The 16,446-nt window shown below is 38.3% G+C and overlaps 1 protein-coding gene across 3 annotated transcripts in view; it reads left to right on the top strand.

Annotated features, from left to right (window-relative positions):
• The window catches only part of LOC110845232 (MAGUK p55 subfamily member 5), an 85,296-nt gene that overhangs the window by 45,537 nt on the left and 23,313 nt on the right, over positions 1-16,446 (top strand). For all 3 annotated transcript variants that reach the window (XM_022091612.2, XM_035847699.1, XM_035847700.1), the window contains exons 4-5: positions 6,775-6,884; positions 6,979-7,036. In XM_022091612.2, coding sequence (XP_021947304.2) covers positions 6,775-6,884; positions 6,979-7,036 — 168 coding nt within the window. The remainder of the gene's footprint in view (positions 1-6,774; positions 6,885-6,978; positions 7,037-16,446) is intronic.

The following is a 16,446-nucleotide window of genomic DNA, read 5'->3' as shown; positions in this document are numbered from 1 at the left end:
ACAACTTGGAAACATCAATTTATTCATCGTCTTCCTCGACTCCAAGAAATTGTTGTCCTTCATCTTGGCTTGTACATACATATGCATGTACATAATCCTGCCGAGTGGAGTCTGCAGCTGAATATTTAATAGCACTGAACCACCCGACGAGACACTATTTGCTACAGTGCTTGGTGGTGCGGGTCCTTAAAATTATTAAAGCCTTGGATCAACTACATTCTGATTTCCCGTGTGAAGCGGAATTTGCGAGAAAGGTAATGCTTATGTCGTCGTAATCTCAAAGTCGTAATTTTCGGGATACAAAGCAATACTTGAATTACGAAGATCATAATAAGTAATCACTTTCGCATCGTTTTCTTGCAATACAGCAAGTCATGAGATTTCTCGGGGCAAAATTTAATTAGAACCAAAGTGTATCTAACATGGAAATCAGTATCAATTAATTAAAGAGTATGAAGATTTAATATCCCACATCCTTTTGAAGAATTAATTAACACTTCCTTTATCAAATTTTAATAAGGAATTGAAATTTTCATATAATTGGGTTAAATATTTATGAGCATAAAAGAGAGTCTCAGCGTTTGCATGTATTCCTTTCATGAAGTATAGAAAGTCTGAAATAATACTAAAAGAGGATGATTATTGATCCTTGCATTGTATTTCCGCGAATCCGTGCTCAAAGGGAAAAGTTTTGCAGAGTGAAATGAAATAATCTACACTGTTGTAAAAACTGGGACGATTTCATTTATTTTACAACTTTGTATTCCAACCTGTCTAAATGAACGTATTGTGAAATGGACAAATGGATGTAGAACGTCAATCATGCTGGTACTCGGGTTGATATGATTTTCCATTACGACTTGTGTCAACCTCCAGCCAACAACGACAAAAATGTGTGTGGGGAGAGATGTGGAGCACATTTCTCCGAATGCAACCCGATACCCGAACAACCCGTATCAGATAAGGCTCCTTGTTGGCAATTTGATTGGAGAGTGTGAGACTGCTCAATTTCAGGAGTTCTTCCAAAATGTCAAACCCGTCTGGGTCCGGGCCGAGTGAGAGGTTGACAGTATTTCCGTTACTCTCAAATAATAACGCCATGAACGCAGCTATATATTTACGTGTATAGTTGCATTCAAGTGTTTTATCTCGTTGTTGTAAAGAGCCTTTCGACGGCCTAATATAGTTGGATGGCATTGTACATACAGCATTGTGGACTCACTATGGACTTACTTTTGCCAGGGAATTTTCCTCTTCGGACGAGAGAAACAGAGAAAGCAACCTATCAAAACATCCAAATATGTCCGGACCCTTGTATTTATATAACATTTATTAATGTCTGAGGAAGGATGTGACTGTGATTTCTTTGTGCTTCGAAGGAAAGCATATTAGATATTTCATACAGTTTCCTTTACCCTCTCCAGGCTTGAACTGTCATATAAATACATAAATAGTTCATGTACATTTTGTTCACTTCACTTGAAAAGGTTATAAACTCGGGGAATTCAAATTCATATATGTTGCAAAATTAAGACGCTATCGTCGATGTAGCTGACGCTTGAATTATTGACGCCAGAACTGTGTCAATTTTGTCAGATGTAAAAATTTACATATCCGAGTTGTCCATTGCTCTCTTTTGTCTCCTAGCCTGCTCTGCTCTGCTCTGCCTGGTTTGCGGTGGTTGATATCGGAGTTTTTGTGGTTACGTCGTTACATTATCCAGCAGTGTGTGTTGGATTGGATAGTAGCTGTCCAGAGTTGAAAGTGAGAGAGAGAAAGCACACAGCGATGAGAGCACTATTGGATTTGGTTGGAATTTTGGGGTTGCGAATTGTGCGGAATGAAGAGTTGAAAGAGATGTAGTTCCTCCTCCGACTCTCACTTTATCCCGGAGTCCAGTCACAAACGGAATATACATAGAAAATGTATGAGGGTCCTTGTGAATGAATTCAGATGCGATGATGATACGACTTTGTCCTGAAGCAAGCAATTCTATGAAGAAGCAAAAGAACTCGCTCGCTCGGCGGCTGCTTATCTCCTGCTCCTCCTGCGAGCTCAATCCATCCCACACGCTTTATTCTCATCCCTCGTTCATCTACTTACTTTCTTTCACACAAGATATCCTCATTCTACTCTTATTGCCATTCTGGGAACGAAATTGCACTGAAAAATGGCTAGTTGACTCGCTGGAATAAAATGTCCCATAACTTTACACCACCTCGAATCATTGCACGAAGAGTCGTACCAAATATGTACACGAGTTGGTTTGCTACAAACTATGATTATTCTAATTTCCTTAATGGTTTATATTTGTGCATTATGTAAGGAAATACTTTGATTAGCCAAGTACTTCCACCCGATACATCATCCATAACAGGAGCAGGTCACGATATTAAATATGGGTTCATGTGTGCGTATGGATAAGGCTTAATGCATATTTAATCCTGGGATAACTTGTACACGGTGTCCTCGTGGGTGGTAGGCAAAAAGTTTACACAGACAAAAACTCCACCAACAATTCCTGCCGTTTGTGTGGAGAAAGATCATCTTTCATCCTCCTCTCACCAAAGGAGCACGAGCAACGGTTCGCAAGGATCCTTCCTTCCTTGCTTTGGGTCATCCGTCGTGGGGCTTTTAGAAGATTGTTTGTCTACAAGCTGGAACACGTAATGGAGCATGATTGGCACCTGACATAATGTAAAATGGCGTTGTTACTTAGCACGCAAACACCTATGGCAAGAGGAGCAATACATATATGCACAAACATAAATAACTGTTACTACTGCTAAATGTGGATCATGAGGTTGCGGATCGGCAAGTGCACCATTTTTATTAAGATGAAGCGTCAGAAATAATTTTCCATGGGAGGAGGAGGCAGACCTTTGTGGGTAGCTCTCTGACTGGTGAAAGCAATATAATCATCATGGGAAAGTTGGTGTATAGATTTTGTTGGTATGACGTTGTTTACACTCCTTGCATCCCTGCCGCTAACTACCTTCATCATCTTATTTCTGCTAACAAAGGCCATGCTGCTGCCGGCGAGAGGAGAATCATCCTCCTGTTGTATGTGCAGCTCGACTTGCTCCCATTCTCTGCCCGAGAAGAATGTTTGTTAGTTTGTTGTCCGCTGAGTCGAAGGGAGGTTCTTCTAATGATGGCTTTCCGTCTTTGTCCAACTTTCTCCCATTGGAGATGATTAATTTCATTTGCATTCAGTCTCATCTCTCAAATCTCAGAAGGTTTGAATGCTACGCTCCAATGGGTGTCAGGAGGTATAATTTCCCCCTTTGATCTCACTTGTCTTTTCTCCCCGCTTGGCAAAAGGTTATTAAGCCTCTCATCTCACTGAGTACTTGAACATTGCTGAGCTGACTTACTTTTAAAACTCATTAGGAACCAAATATTCGCTTAAATAAATGTCACCCACCATATCAAAATATGTATTTTGTCGCGTTTGCGCGTATTTCCAAACTAAATGTGCACCCTGAATTATATTCATATATTTCAAAACTATGTATTTTCAACATTTCTTTTAATGGTGTCACGTAAGAAATTTTTTTGCTGGGTTGGGCCGAAAGAAAAGCACCAGACTTATTAGCAGAGTGCTCAACCAGGAATAAAAGAAAAGTGCCGCAAAGAGGGCATAATATAATAGCAGTTTGCTACCTATTCAGGTCTTCATGCTACCAAAAGTTTGAGGTTAGAGTAGAATTATTCCCGGTTTGTTGGGCATAACCTACTTTAGATTTCTGGACATCTTTGAGGGTGCATTGACTTTCACCAGGTATTATGAAAGTCTGAACATATCTAGATAAGCGGATGGTAAAAATCTGCTTGATTTTTCATTACTTACTAAAAACTTGCAAATTAACTAAATCGGATCTTTCTTTACAAGTTTCGTGACCAGTGTTGCACCAACACCACGTCCGACTAGACCATGATGCCTCTGGCCTGAAATGAACAGTACGGAGAAAGCGAGTGGAAACGAAGGGAATGAAATCGCCATCGGCAAATTCCTGTACTTCATTATTGTGCTTTGTGGAGAGAAAGATATCCAAGTTTTCCTCCAGACGACTTGGTTGCTCGTTTATCCAAACACTAACGAGCTGAGGTGCCTATGGGGCTGCATCATCCACATTCACATTCTCCGTCCATCCGTCGCAGCGTCTTGCGCTTTGTCATACTGCACACATTGAGAAACTATGTATACGCTCAGAATTTGAAATATATATCGTATATGCAGGGTCTTAGGATTTCAAAACTTGATTGTTGATTTTGCCAAGTATGATGTATTGTGGTTTCATAATAATCACAACGTATGTCCATATCTGGTTCATATTGTTCCAAGCTCACTTATTTCCTAGAAAACTTTTTTCTCTTACAAATTTTATCCTCTTTATCTAGTTAATTGTCTCGACCTCACAGTGCAAGGGTACAAGAGAGCCAACTGGTTCGTAGTCTGCAAGAGAGCAGAATATCCACGCGATTGAGAGAATAACTTTCCTTTCCACAATGCTAAAGTCTAGTGTTTGCTGGGTAAAAGTTGAGTAAAGTTTCCACTCTGAAAATGGCTGTTGGTTAAATAGTCACAACTCACACAATCGAGCTCATTTGAACAAATGGATTGCGTAGTATTTACTGTTTAAGTTAGCCAAGGTAAATAGTTAAAGTTAACTGCCATACAAATTTGTTTCATAGAACTTATCTTGATTAGAAATTAATATTTAATGCAGTGCGCACAGTTGTCAGTCAAAATAAAGGGTCCGATTAATACAGCATACCCATACGTACGTATATCAATTCACCACGTGTATTTTTAAAATTTTGGGCTAATTTACAATAATTGGGCCTTAGGATGGTCAATGGTCTCTTATGGAGCTTTTGGCTAGGGCTACAGGGATCGTATATTTCGAAAACGAGACAATCAAATGAATACATCGAGGCCACAACCACTTTCCGTGTGATGTAAATTGATCTAGTAAACATGCATCATCCTGCACGTATAGACAACCTTGATTGCAGCACTGGAGGCGAACTGTGCAAGTACACTTTGTGTGCGAATTTAGTTTTGAGGAGACGAAGAAGAAGGTAAAGTTTAGTGACATTTTACAGTCGAGGGAGAAAGTGTCATGGTGGGAAACGTGTCGTCGTCAATCCATGGAGAAGGAGAATAAATGGACAAGTATTTATGTATGGCTGGCTGAAGGTGAAATTCTCCAATTCGACGGCGGCTGGAGTACATGTTGAAGTGAGTGACTTCAATCTACATAAAAATCTGTAAAACCCCAAAGGGCAACTTTTCCTGACGCTCGTCTTTCCTGTTTAAAATCCCATTCAAGCCTCACCCAACACAAAATGAGATTTTTTCACGTCCCGTGTATACACATGGAAATATATCTGCACATAACACGTAGGTATGCACATAGATATGTATGTACATAGCCGTATTCCCTGGATTGTTATGGGTTGACATCTTCTTTCTCCTCACTCAACCTCATCCGGTTTGCTTATCATCATCGTGAGATGAAAATAATAATCATTTGCAGCTGTGGGGAGAAGCACTTAAAAATTTACTTGTCTCCTTCCTTGATAAAGATTAAAGGACATGAACCCTCGATAAAATCTGAATTATGAGTTTCGATAAACTTGAATGTGAGACAGGTAACAAGAGCAGCAACGAAACAGCAGGACCATCTTTCACATTACCGAGAATGAGTTTATTTTGAGTAAGCTATGAGGAAGAAAAGACGGACATGTGTCGTGGGAACGTGGTTCACCTTATCGCAACGTTTAAGTAAACCAAGCATGGATTTAATTTTACCTTTTCCCACCGCCTACGCTATTCCTCTTTATTATCAGTCGTAATTTTATCTTGAGGAAGAAGAGAGAACTTGCTTGGTACGAACGTACACCCCAAATTCATGTTTCTTTAAATATGCTGCAAAAATGAAATACCGGATCTTATATTGTGAAAAAAAATTGTTATGGGTAAGAAAGAATGCTTATATTTCTCCAGTTTTGTTAGATCCTCCACAAGAAAATTATGCAAAAATTACGGGAAAAATGAGAATGCGTGGATGAAATATGCAGGGATAACAAATAAAGGAAGGATGTCATTGGATTCTTATTTTCTTTGATGTATGACACATGGATGGATGGGGCGGGTGTGGGGTAGCAGGTTATACTGTATTTGATACACGGGATGAATTTCACTCCCGACATAAAACTAATAACAATAAAGATGAGAGAGAAAGATAGTTGGTTAGGCCGGAGAAAGGTAATGCAGCCGTATGTGTCCTTAGCTGCTGCTCTTTGTGATTTTGCGACCACGTCTTTCTCATTGGTTACCATTCCTCGCAAGTTTTTATATGCTGTGCTTTTTTACTCACATTTCGTCACTTTCTCGCCGAATGTTGTTTGCTTGCTTCTTTGTTTATTTGATTTTATGTTATGGACCACGAAGAGTGCATTGTGCAAGGAGTCTCAAAGTGGGAATTGAAAGTGAATTTGGCTGTAAACCTTTGATGTCGCGCATAGAATAGTTTTTTTTTCTGCTGACAAAGGGATACAAATCTAAAATTCCTAGATTTGCTTCTCGTATTCTTAGATTTTTAGAGATTTTTATGCAATCAACTCAACCTACGATTCTACTTTGTTGCAACTTTATTCCTCCTGCTATTTCCTCTAAAGTATTTGTGTTCGCAAAATACCCCAGTTTCAAGAGTTCGTATTGAACGATTCATTCAATCTGATTTTGATATAATTATTTCAAAGGTTCACCTGCCGACAAAGCAGATCTCGAGGTTGGTGATGAGATTTTGGAAGTGAATGGGCGTTCATTGGAAGATGCTACACATACAGAAGTCATATCGCACATCCACCAGGTAAGAATTTATATCCCTTATTAACAATTATTTCCAACTAATTGAATAAATCGATTTTGGTAATATTTATATATTTTTTTCCCTGTATTTCCAGTGCATAAGATCAAGAACGATATGTCTTCGAGTAAAAAGAAGAAGCGGAAACAAGCTCGGTATGTAATTTTTTGTTCAAAACTGATACGAGCATGATGCGCAAAGTTTGTCAACAAATACGAACCGAACCAGGCTAATTTATGTTCACATGTATTTGCACAAGCGAAATACGTCGAGCCTCTTTTTGAGTGGAGGAAGAGCAGAGTGACAGAATCTCATAAAAGTGCAAATGTCTGAGCACATTTCATTTTATATATTTTTCTCTGTTGTTCCCGACCCCTCAGAAATGCTACAATCCAACGTTGTCAGATAAGAAAAAAATGAGTTAGTTAGAGAAAGTTGTTTTTGCGGCACATTGTGATTGGGCCTGCTAAACTCTGCTTCGAAGACAAAGTATGAACCATTAATCATTTTCTATTGTGATATATTTGTAGTTAATAATTGATATAGCAGTGTTACGTTATATGTACACGTTGTATCGCCAGCAGACCTGCATTTATGAGCAGTATATAGGCTTACAATTCACCTACATATGTCTATTTTGGAGTATCAGTATGTTTTTAAGTGTAAATTCGTCACTATTCCTTTGGCGGTGATCTTTGTCGTGTAACTTATTCGTGCAACACCACATTTCTCCATTTATCACCACATGTTTACAATGGGCAGGACAATTCCGAAATAGAACCAATATTATTGCTCACGAATTTGACGCCCTGTACTGCAGAGAAAATCTGCTGGTAGTTGTTTGCCCCAAGATTTCAGTCCACCTGCCGACGTGTGTAGCATGTCGTTGCATAGCATACACGGTGGCTAATGGTTGAAGCAGATGCTGTGGGACTCGTGATTTCCCAACTGGGTTTTGCTTTCTCCAATATGACTCAGTTTGTCACGCTACTTTCATGTTCCGTCATATTTACTTTGCCAACAACTCTGATAGCACAAACGCTCGGCTTCTGTCTTGTAAAGATGCAGGATGGAGGGCAACCTTGTGGAATCCAACCAATTTGGAATGCAGATCGCTCACCTCCAACCCAGGGGTGTCATTTAAACTCATTTCAGGGATTTGTTTCAGATCCGAATCATTTGCTTGGCTGCTGGCCTCCTCGTTTTGTGTGCACATTCGTACGTATACTTGTAGATATAGAAGTACTAGGCATGGAATAGTCAAGCCATTCCTCAGACCACAGTTGAATAAATAACTGGGTGTGACTTGCTTTCACTCCAGCTAAGCGAATCCAATGTGTCAAACACGGTTTGATCTGGAGTCATTCCGAAGCAATTTGATTTTAATCCTCCATCCGAAGGGTATTTTTGATAACATGAGTTTACGAGGAGTAAGACGATTAAATAACATCCTAACGAAGTTGGAATTGGGCAGGAAATTGGCTCCCTTTATAAGTTGGATTATTTTTCCCAAGTTAAAGCAGCAAGGAGATTAATCGTTCCCTATTTATTTCAGAGCAAGACTCTTATTTTTTGCTTCCCACGAGTAAAAAAACAGCTTTAATATACTCTTCGTAGAGTAATTCCTTCACCTCCTCAGAGTTTATTGAAAGCAGTACTTTCTCCTGCGTCTCACTTACTTCAAAGGTGAATTAAGTAAGTGATGTGGATGGTAGTCAATGCCCGGTCTCCGGTCTATGAGCGAAAGTGAAAGGAAATTGACCATGTTGTGTGTGCTTTTAAGATAAAGAGCACTTTAGTCGTGAGGCATCCTTTCTCGTGTAACCAAGTAATAAACTTGCTATCTGGTTGCTATTTAGGCAGTTGAGAGAAAGCAAGTAAACAAACCTGCTTCAATCCATCCTTCCAAGATTCACGTTCGTAAAAAGGCACGGAGGAGACGAGGGAAAGCAATACAATGGGAGAATTTTGACTTTCTCCTCGAGGTTTGCATAGCGTGGGAGATGAGTATGGAGCATTTTTCCAAGGGTGAAAGCAGAAGCTGCGGCTAAGAAAGGAATATCCGATGGGTGGCCAAGGCGTATGAGTGGAGGCGGGGACAGTTCTGCGAACTGTTGCATGAGAGCAGCAGAATGAGCGGACGCTGGGAAAAAGGGTTGAGTTTGAGTTGCTCGATCATAGATCGAACAACAGTCTCTCGCTCGAATTCTCAACAAAGGAGCTTTTTCATTCACTTCTTCTGCACTCCCAAAACCATCGCCGCTTCTCGCTCCTAGCATTTCCAGGGATGTGCTCCGGAGCTAAATGTATTTTTATCAACTTGAGCCTCAAGAATGTGATTAATTAAAATATTAAAATACTCAACTTTGTGATATTACATACGTTAATGTATTCATCCATGATATTTCTAGTATCCAGACCCTGCTCGTGGTCGTGAATAAGTATGCGCCATTATCGTAGTAGTACATATTCCCTCTGAACCTTGCTTGGCGTTCGTGATTTCATGAATTTGGGTAATTTGAATGCAGGCCTAGAAACATTTGACATATGATCAAGATTATTTAGGAACTGTACAGTATAAAAGTGATTTAGTATGCATAATGTAAAGTCATTTGAATCATGGATATATGTAAAATGGACCGTCTAGATATGGTCTTCAGCATACTAGCTTTGCTGGTGTTTAATGTTTTACTGATTACAGACATTTAACACAAATGGATTTTCAGAATTTGGGACAAATCTTGCTATATTGAGACAGCTTTCACCAGAACTCAATTAAAAAGTTTTTAAAAGAAAGGTGTTTGGTATATCTGGAGAAGACTGTTTTAAACAATTTTTGTACAAATGATTCCCATTGTACGCGGGAAGGCTTAATTTTGTTAAAAAGCCCCAAGCATGTAGTAAATCCTTGTTGACGATTACAGGTGAGTGTCGGGTATGAGAGTTGGGGAACGAGAGCAGGTGGAATGTTTGTTACCTGTTCGTTCATGGGGGTTATTTACTATAACCACCACCAACAACAACTAGCAGCGTATTCCAGGTTGGCAGTGCTCGAGGTTCGGCCCTAAAAAACAAACAAAAAAGTCCAGCGAGTCATTATAATTCTTTGTCGAATGCTATGCTCCCACAATAGAATGGAGTAAACCTTTCATACGAATTTCACCTGCAGCGTAAACTCCATCATGCATTCGCCCCTCGTTCCTGCATGGATTTTACAAGTGCTGAATACTACACTTTATATCCCAACTGCATATAACGATATTCATTGTCGTTTCATCATTAGGCTCGCGTAGATTCATATAGTTTGACTAGAGAGAGATGATGAGGGATTTCTGTGAGCCATCCCACCTCCAGAACTCTCAGAACCTCAATTTACAGAGAGAAGTCAGTCACTCTAGTAAATACAAATGTGCCTCAATTTTCAAATGCATAGATGGGCGGTGTCCGGAGACCAGACACTAAATATTTTGCCGGACACCGGACAAAAAAATTTGTCGGACATTTGACAAAAAAATATTTTGCCGAACACCGGATACCAAAGATTTTTGCTGACACTGGACACCAGGCACCTTTGGCAACGGACACCAAAAATTTTGCCGGACACCACAGACACCGCCCATCTATGCTCAAACCTACTATCGCAGCTTATACTATATAGTAGTTAGCATAAAATGAACCGAGTTTGCCAAGCCGATACTTGGGTATATGTCAAGTTACGTGCATATCAGTTTATACGCACCGGGCATATATGTATGTATGTGTGTATAATAAAGGAGACAAGACAACACACCTGTGCCACGAACCAACCAAGCTTTCGGTGACTCGAGAACTGAAATGTAATCCCATCATCATCATCATATTGAAGGGAATACACCTGAGAAGGTGGTTGGTGCTTTCTTGAAGAAAAGAATTATTACTGCATAATATGCACACACACACAGAAATTACATTGCAGAAGCAGCACCATCATTCTCACTCACACATAAATACATACGCCAACAAAGACTGGGCAACAAAATCCTTGCTCACATCTTTCAGAGATTTCTTAAGTCGCATCATCAACTTTAGCATAGGCCTCGAAATCAAAACGGGTTTGGGTCGCCGTATCCGAGAGGATAGAAGAAGAGACGACTAATCTCAACCTGAAAACCTGTGCTACTTCTTCTTCTTATGCCTTCTTCACCGTCACTATTGTGCATTGGACGTTGTTGGATCGGAATTTCAATTGGAATGAAATGGAGTGTCCATCGTCGTTCCTTCGCTCGTTCTTTGGTTTCTTCTGTTGACTGTTAATGGCGAGTTGGTTGAAAGTGGGACTGGTATTTTACTCATCGTATCGGTACGTGGAATACCTGCAGTACATTCAGTGAGTGAGATTACGTGAAGTGCTTGTCTAATTCACCAACGAAACTTTGGTAGAAACTCCTATGGCCCTTGTTTTGTGAGGTATAACATACCAACTGCATTACCACTGTATACACATACATATGCACAATAAAGTTTGTGCATAGCTCAGGTTAGCACAACTACCTGAGCCGTGTAAATTTTTCCATGCTTTCATCAGTTCCGTTGTAGCAGCGACAAGGCAGAGACAGATTACAGTTCTCTGTGTGTCACCTCATCGGCATTTCGCAATTAATTAATTAGTGAGCAGAGGAAAAACATTCCCCAATTATAAAAGTCAAAAGTGCAGAGTGCATTTAGTATTTCTATAAACGCTATTTGTATGCAAATGAGTGCAACGATTTGTGGTATTGTTAGTGGTGTTGAATTATAACACAAATCTTCCAACTTAACATCATCTCAAATATCGCTCCCCAGCCTTTTTTCCAGTAACATACCTACTTAAGTGGAGATCAATGTATACATAATTTTTTGTTTTGTTGAAAGAGAAAGCTGAAACCTATGTATGCAAGTTACTACTTCAAATAGAGCTTAAGTCCGGAGTATATATTATACATATATTTCACAACTTTATAGTTAATGTGGGTGTCAAAGTCTAATATAGAATTGGATGTATGGACGATTTAAGGCTTATTTTATGTGACGTTTCTTCATTTTTCGACTTGTGCCATGTGTGCAAAACATTAGCTTCCGATATCAAAATAATCCATTCAACTGCTCAAATTGTTGTTAGCATTAGTTTGGATACTTTAAGGACGTGTCCCGAATTACTTTTCAATGATAAAAGACGAGCTGTTTCAAACTCTGTCTGTGTACTTCACAGACGAACTGAAATATGATATACGATTCCATAAGTAAATGAGCTATGAACCATAGACTTCTTTCACGTAAATATATGCAAGCTAAATATATTTAAAAACATATGCACCGTCAAGAGGAAAATATTTTCAATCGTATTCTAAACATTTGACGAGTTATATTATGATGAGTGACTAATTCTCAACAGCTGAATTTGCAAATTGAAGAGTAAACTGTGCCTTAATGTTTTAGCATATATGTCTTGCTGATAAAATTTAAATAGTTGTGTTATTAGTGAAGAATATTCTATGTGTGTACCTATTTTACAGTGATAATAGTACGTAAAGTGATTTAGTGGAATTATTAGTGAAATTGGATTGGATTCATCATTCTGTAATTGAAATCTGTGCAATATTGCAATCACGTAAGTCAAATTGAGATAATGAATTGATTTTATGGGAGGTGCGCTCTCTGAGTAATGTTCAGTCAGATAAGCCGTTTATCGTATTCCGGTGGTAGGATTAAAAACGTTTTATTTACACATAGGTATCAATTTGTTTATTTAATTCATTATCATGAGTGTTTTACAACGCTCGCAAAATATTCTCTATGAAACCTCGTATCACAAATGATGCGTATGTTGTACATTTTTTATTCTAATAAGTATTCCTAAAGTTCTGAAATGTGCAAATTATAAGATTTCATATATTTCAACTGCATACACGATTAGAGTATTTCTACATATTTGCACAACCTGTTATGAGTTTATTTTGCTGCTTGTGAATTAAATACGGAATCTCTAATAGGTTAAAAAAGCTGGTTTTTATTTAGTTGTACTTCTTGATACAGATTTTTACTGTAAGCTTTATAATGAAAAAAGTAGTAGAAATTATGAGACCTGAGAACATGAAAAAGTATGGACACTGAAAGGGAAGGAACTAAGAGCAACATTGTTGAAACGAGATAATTTTTATTTCCGCTCAAGACTGCAAATTCACTTTTCTACGTACTAACGAACATCACGTACATACACTCAGAACCACTTTGCCTGTGAGACAATCCAAAATGGCTTGACTTGACTTAATTTTTCCGCTGGTTGAAAACCACAAACACTTGCTTCTTACTAGGCACGTTTCCTAGCGTACATATGTTGCACTTTGATGATAGAGAGATGACAATTAAGATGAAATTGTATTTAATTCGGGCTCACAACGCATTTCTTACAGGATCTATGAGTTTTCATTTTTTGGCAAATCCCTTCATATTCCATCAAATATTTTAGCGTGTAACATTTGTTCCTTTGCGAAAATGTCAATCCATGCTGTTCAATGTTCATGAGGCGTTGGGGAGAGGGGTATTTTTGTATGAAGAAGGATGCTTTTACACTTCTTCCATATAAAACAAAGTGCAGTTGTCTGTCTTCACAGATTTGCCTTTCAACTAACGTATGTTGAAAGGCAGTACAGTGGAAGTCTACGATTTTACGTCCATCCATTGTTTTTTTGTTTGGCGAGATAAAAAAAGTAGACGGAACAACCAGGCAGCAGGCGGGATACATACGAGTGGATTGCATTGTCTAGAGTTCTCATAGTTAGACTTGCTTGTAATGATTATTGCTCCACCAGTGAGAAATGTCGTCGTAATGAGTGTGGAATGGAAAACATGATGGAAACAACTACGTTCGTACGAGAACAAGCTTTTCTCTTAAATAATAAAACGTGTACATACATAGCAAACTTGTAAGTATACGTAATTTGGGGGATACAATCACACTTCCTCATGATTTTACTTCTTTTTACTCTTTCTTGGCCAGAGTTAGTCCTGTGGTGCGTTATGGTGATAACGCGGAAGATGCTGCTCAATCTAAAGCAAATGAAGCGTGACTGGAGTAAGTTTTCTGACTGCGTTTAAACAAAATGTGCATAAAAACCTGGAATTGTCGTTGTGGATCTGAGGAAATGGTAAATATTTGAAAACACAAAAAAGATTGGGTTAGCTGCAAAAAGTGCAACGGCTTTTCTGCAATAAAGCAGGAAATATGGTATAATTTTTCAACAGTTTACAAAAATCAAGGAAGTCGAGATATTCGGAATGAGGTTTTCTCGACATTTTAAAAACAAAATGTGTATTCTTTACATCAACATTGAAAATGTAAAGTTTATATAGCAAACGAATTGTTCATTGTATGCCCTCGTCTGTGGAGTAATAGCGTTTTTAAACTGTTTTTCCTAGCTTATTAGCCATTGTTGGTGACGAGGGAAATACAAAACTTGTCCTTCTAGAATAATCAAATCACAGCATGAAAGTTGTCGAGAGTCAGCAGATGGCTGAAATGAAATAATAATATTTGTGCTAATTGCAATTTTGTCAGTTCGGTTGAGTTGATAATGCAACCAGCAAATTACATACGCCTGAAGTTAACTACTTTTTGGTCTTCCTTTTGTACAAATAATTTATGGCTTCTAGCAACGTTAAGCTATTTAGATGAATTATTGAGGGTATTCATTATTTCTTCGTATACGTAGTATCGTAAAATAGTTTACGAAGAAAAAACAAGGGGTCAGGTTTAGTAAAAATCGTAAACGTAGTAACGTGATTTTCGATGAGAAAATCTTACGACGCTTACAAAATCTCGTAAGCGTCGTAAGTTATTTTACGATACAAAGAATACTAAGGATACGAAGAAATAATGAATACCCTCATTGTAAAGTAACGAAGGATTGAATTTTTTCTGTTGTGCACAAACAACCGTCGAGCAATTTACGTAAATTTTGGTGCTTGATTTACTGTGCTTACAATTGGGGCCTTGATTTGCCCAATTCTTGCGGATTTGCAAAACATATTAACTCTTTGTACTATTGGGGAAACTAAACGTTTAATTTTTAGCAGATTAGCAGATTTATGACCCGACTTGAAAAAAATTTACAAATTGTTGAAACCTGCTTTATTTATTTTAAAAGGAGATGACACACATACATATACATTATGTCTACTATGGTGTTTATATTGCTCAAATAGCGGCACCGACTATGCGGTTTTAAAAGTGCACCAATTTTTTGCATAGGTTATAATTTATTAATCCATGAATACATATAAGCTTGTGTATAAATCGTCAATGGTTAACTAGGTTAACTCTAAGAAATGCACAACGTGGAATTGCATTACTCATGTGAAACTTAAGCAGTATGCATCGTGATGCACACGTGAGTATTGCATGAAAGCCAGCCTCCAGGATAATCGTAAATATTAAACTTGAATGGTGCCACATGACCAGAGTAACACTTGTTGACAGATGAAATTGCAAAACCCCGGTGAAGGAAATCGCAAATTGTTTGTTATTGATATTCAATCGGGATTGTAGCAAGACATGCTATAACAAACTGCACCCGGTGCTGACGACTCCCATCTGTGCGAAGTTGTCCTTGTTACACTTAAGAAAAGTATGGATAGCTCATATTAGAGATGTTACACCCCCAGGTTCGTGTATCGTTTATGGTCACCACATCATCCCGGTAGCAAATGAATTCATACAACACATACTCTCGTGTGTACGTCATGACTTTTTGTGTACGTTTAATAACATGAAAAACTGCAAATAGTTTAGTTACAGCCTTTTGTCTACAAATAAGATATACCAAAGTCTGTGGAGATAGGGTTTGTTGTGACTGATTCGATCCGGAACCCAGATATAAATGTTTAGTATACATATGTACCATCTAACTAGTCGTCCAAGTTTACGGATTGTGGAAGTCAAGTTGGCACGCTTACTGTTGGTCTAGAAATACAGAATGAAATGCTTAAATACGTGAAAGAGAATGCTGGTTCCGCATGTTGAAAGTCAGACGCATTCTGGACTGAATTAGTGCAGGATGAGAGATTAAGATTTTAGTGTTTCACCAAAGACCAAACTTTTACTCCGAATTTGATCTACTCTCAGTTGCAAGTTCAAATCCTAAGCAATACGATAATAAGTGTCTCCTTGTTAGAAACAGCAAAAATATAAACCATTGAAGGTTATCTTTAAATCAGTCTGCGCGATTTTGTTACAACGAACTGTAACTTTCATAATAAAAGGACTTCATTTTAAAGTAAACCCTATACTCAACTGGTGCTATATTGAAAAGCTGCATTATTACACACTTGCATATTTATGTATCTTCAGAGTTAAAAGTACAATTGAGATCACATTTATGATCACATATGTAAGTGAAGAAGTTTGCCAAGTAGACGAAAAATTCATCTCCCAGCCGTCCTCGGGTTCATTTAATTTCGTGCTATGTACATACATACGTAAGAACACTACTGAACTAGTTTTGTCTCGTGCGTGGAGTTCGGAAGCCAAGTTTTTACGGTGGTGTTTGCG

Source organism: Folsomia candida, unplaced genomic scaffold, assembly GCF_002217175.1.
Source record: "Folsomia candida strain VU population unplaced genomic scaffold, ASM221717v1 Fcan01_Sc002, whole genome shotgun sequence".
NCBI classification, from domain to species: Eukaryota; Metazoa; Arthropoda; class Collembola; order Entomobryomorpha; family Isotomidae; genus Folsomia; species Folsomia candida.
This window is presented reverse-complemented; position numbering and strand designations above follow the sequence as displayed.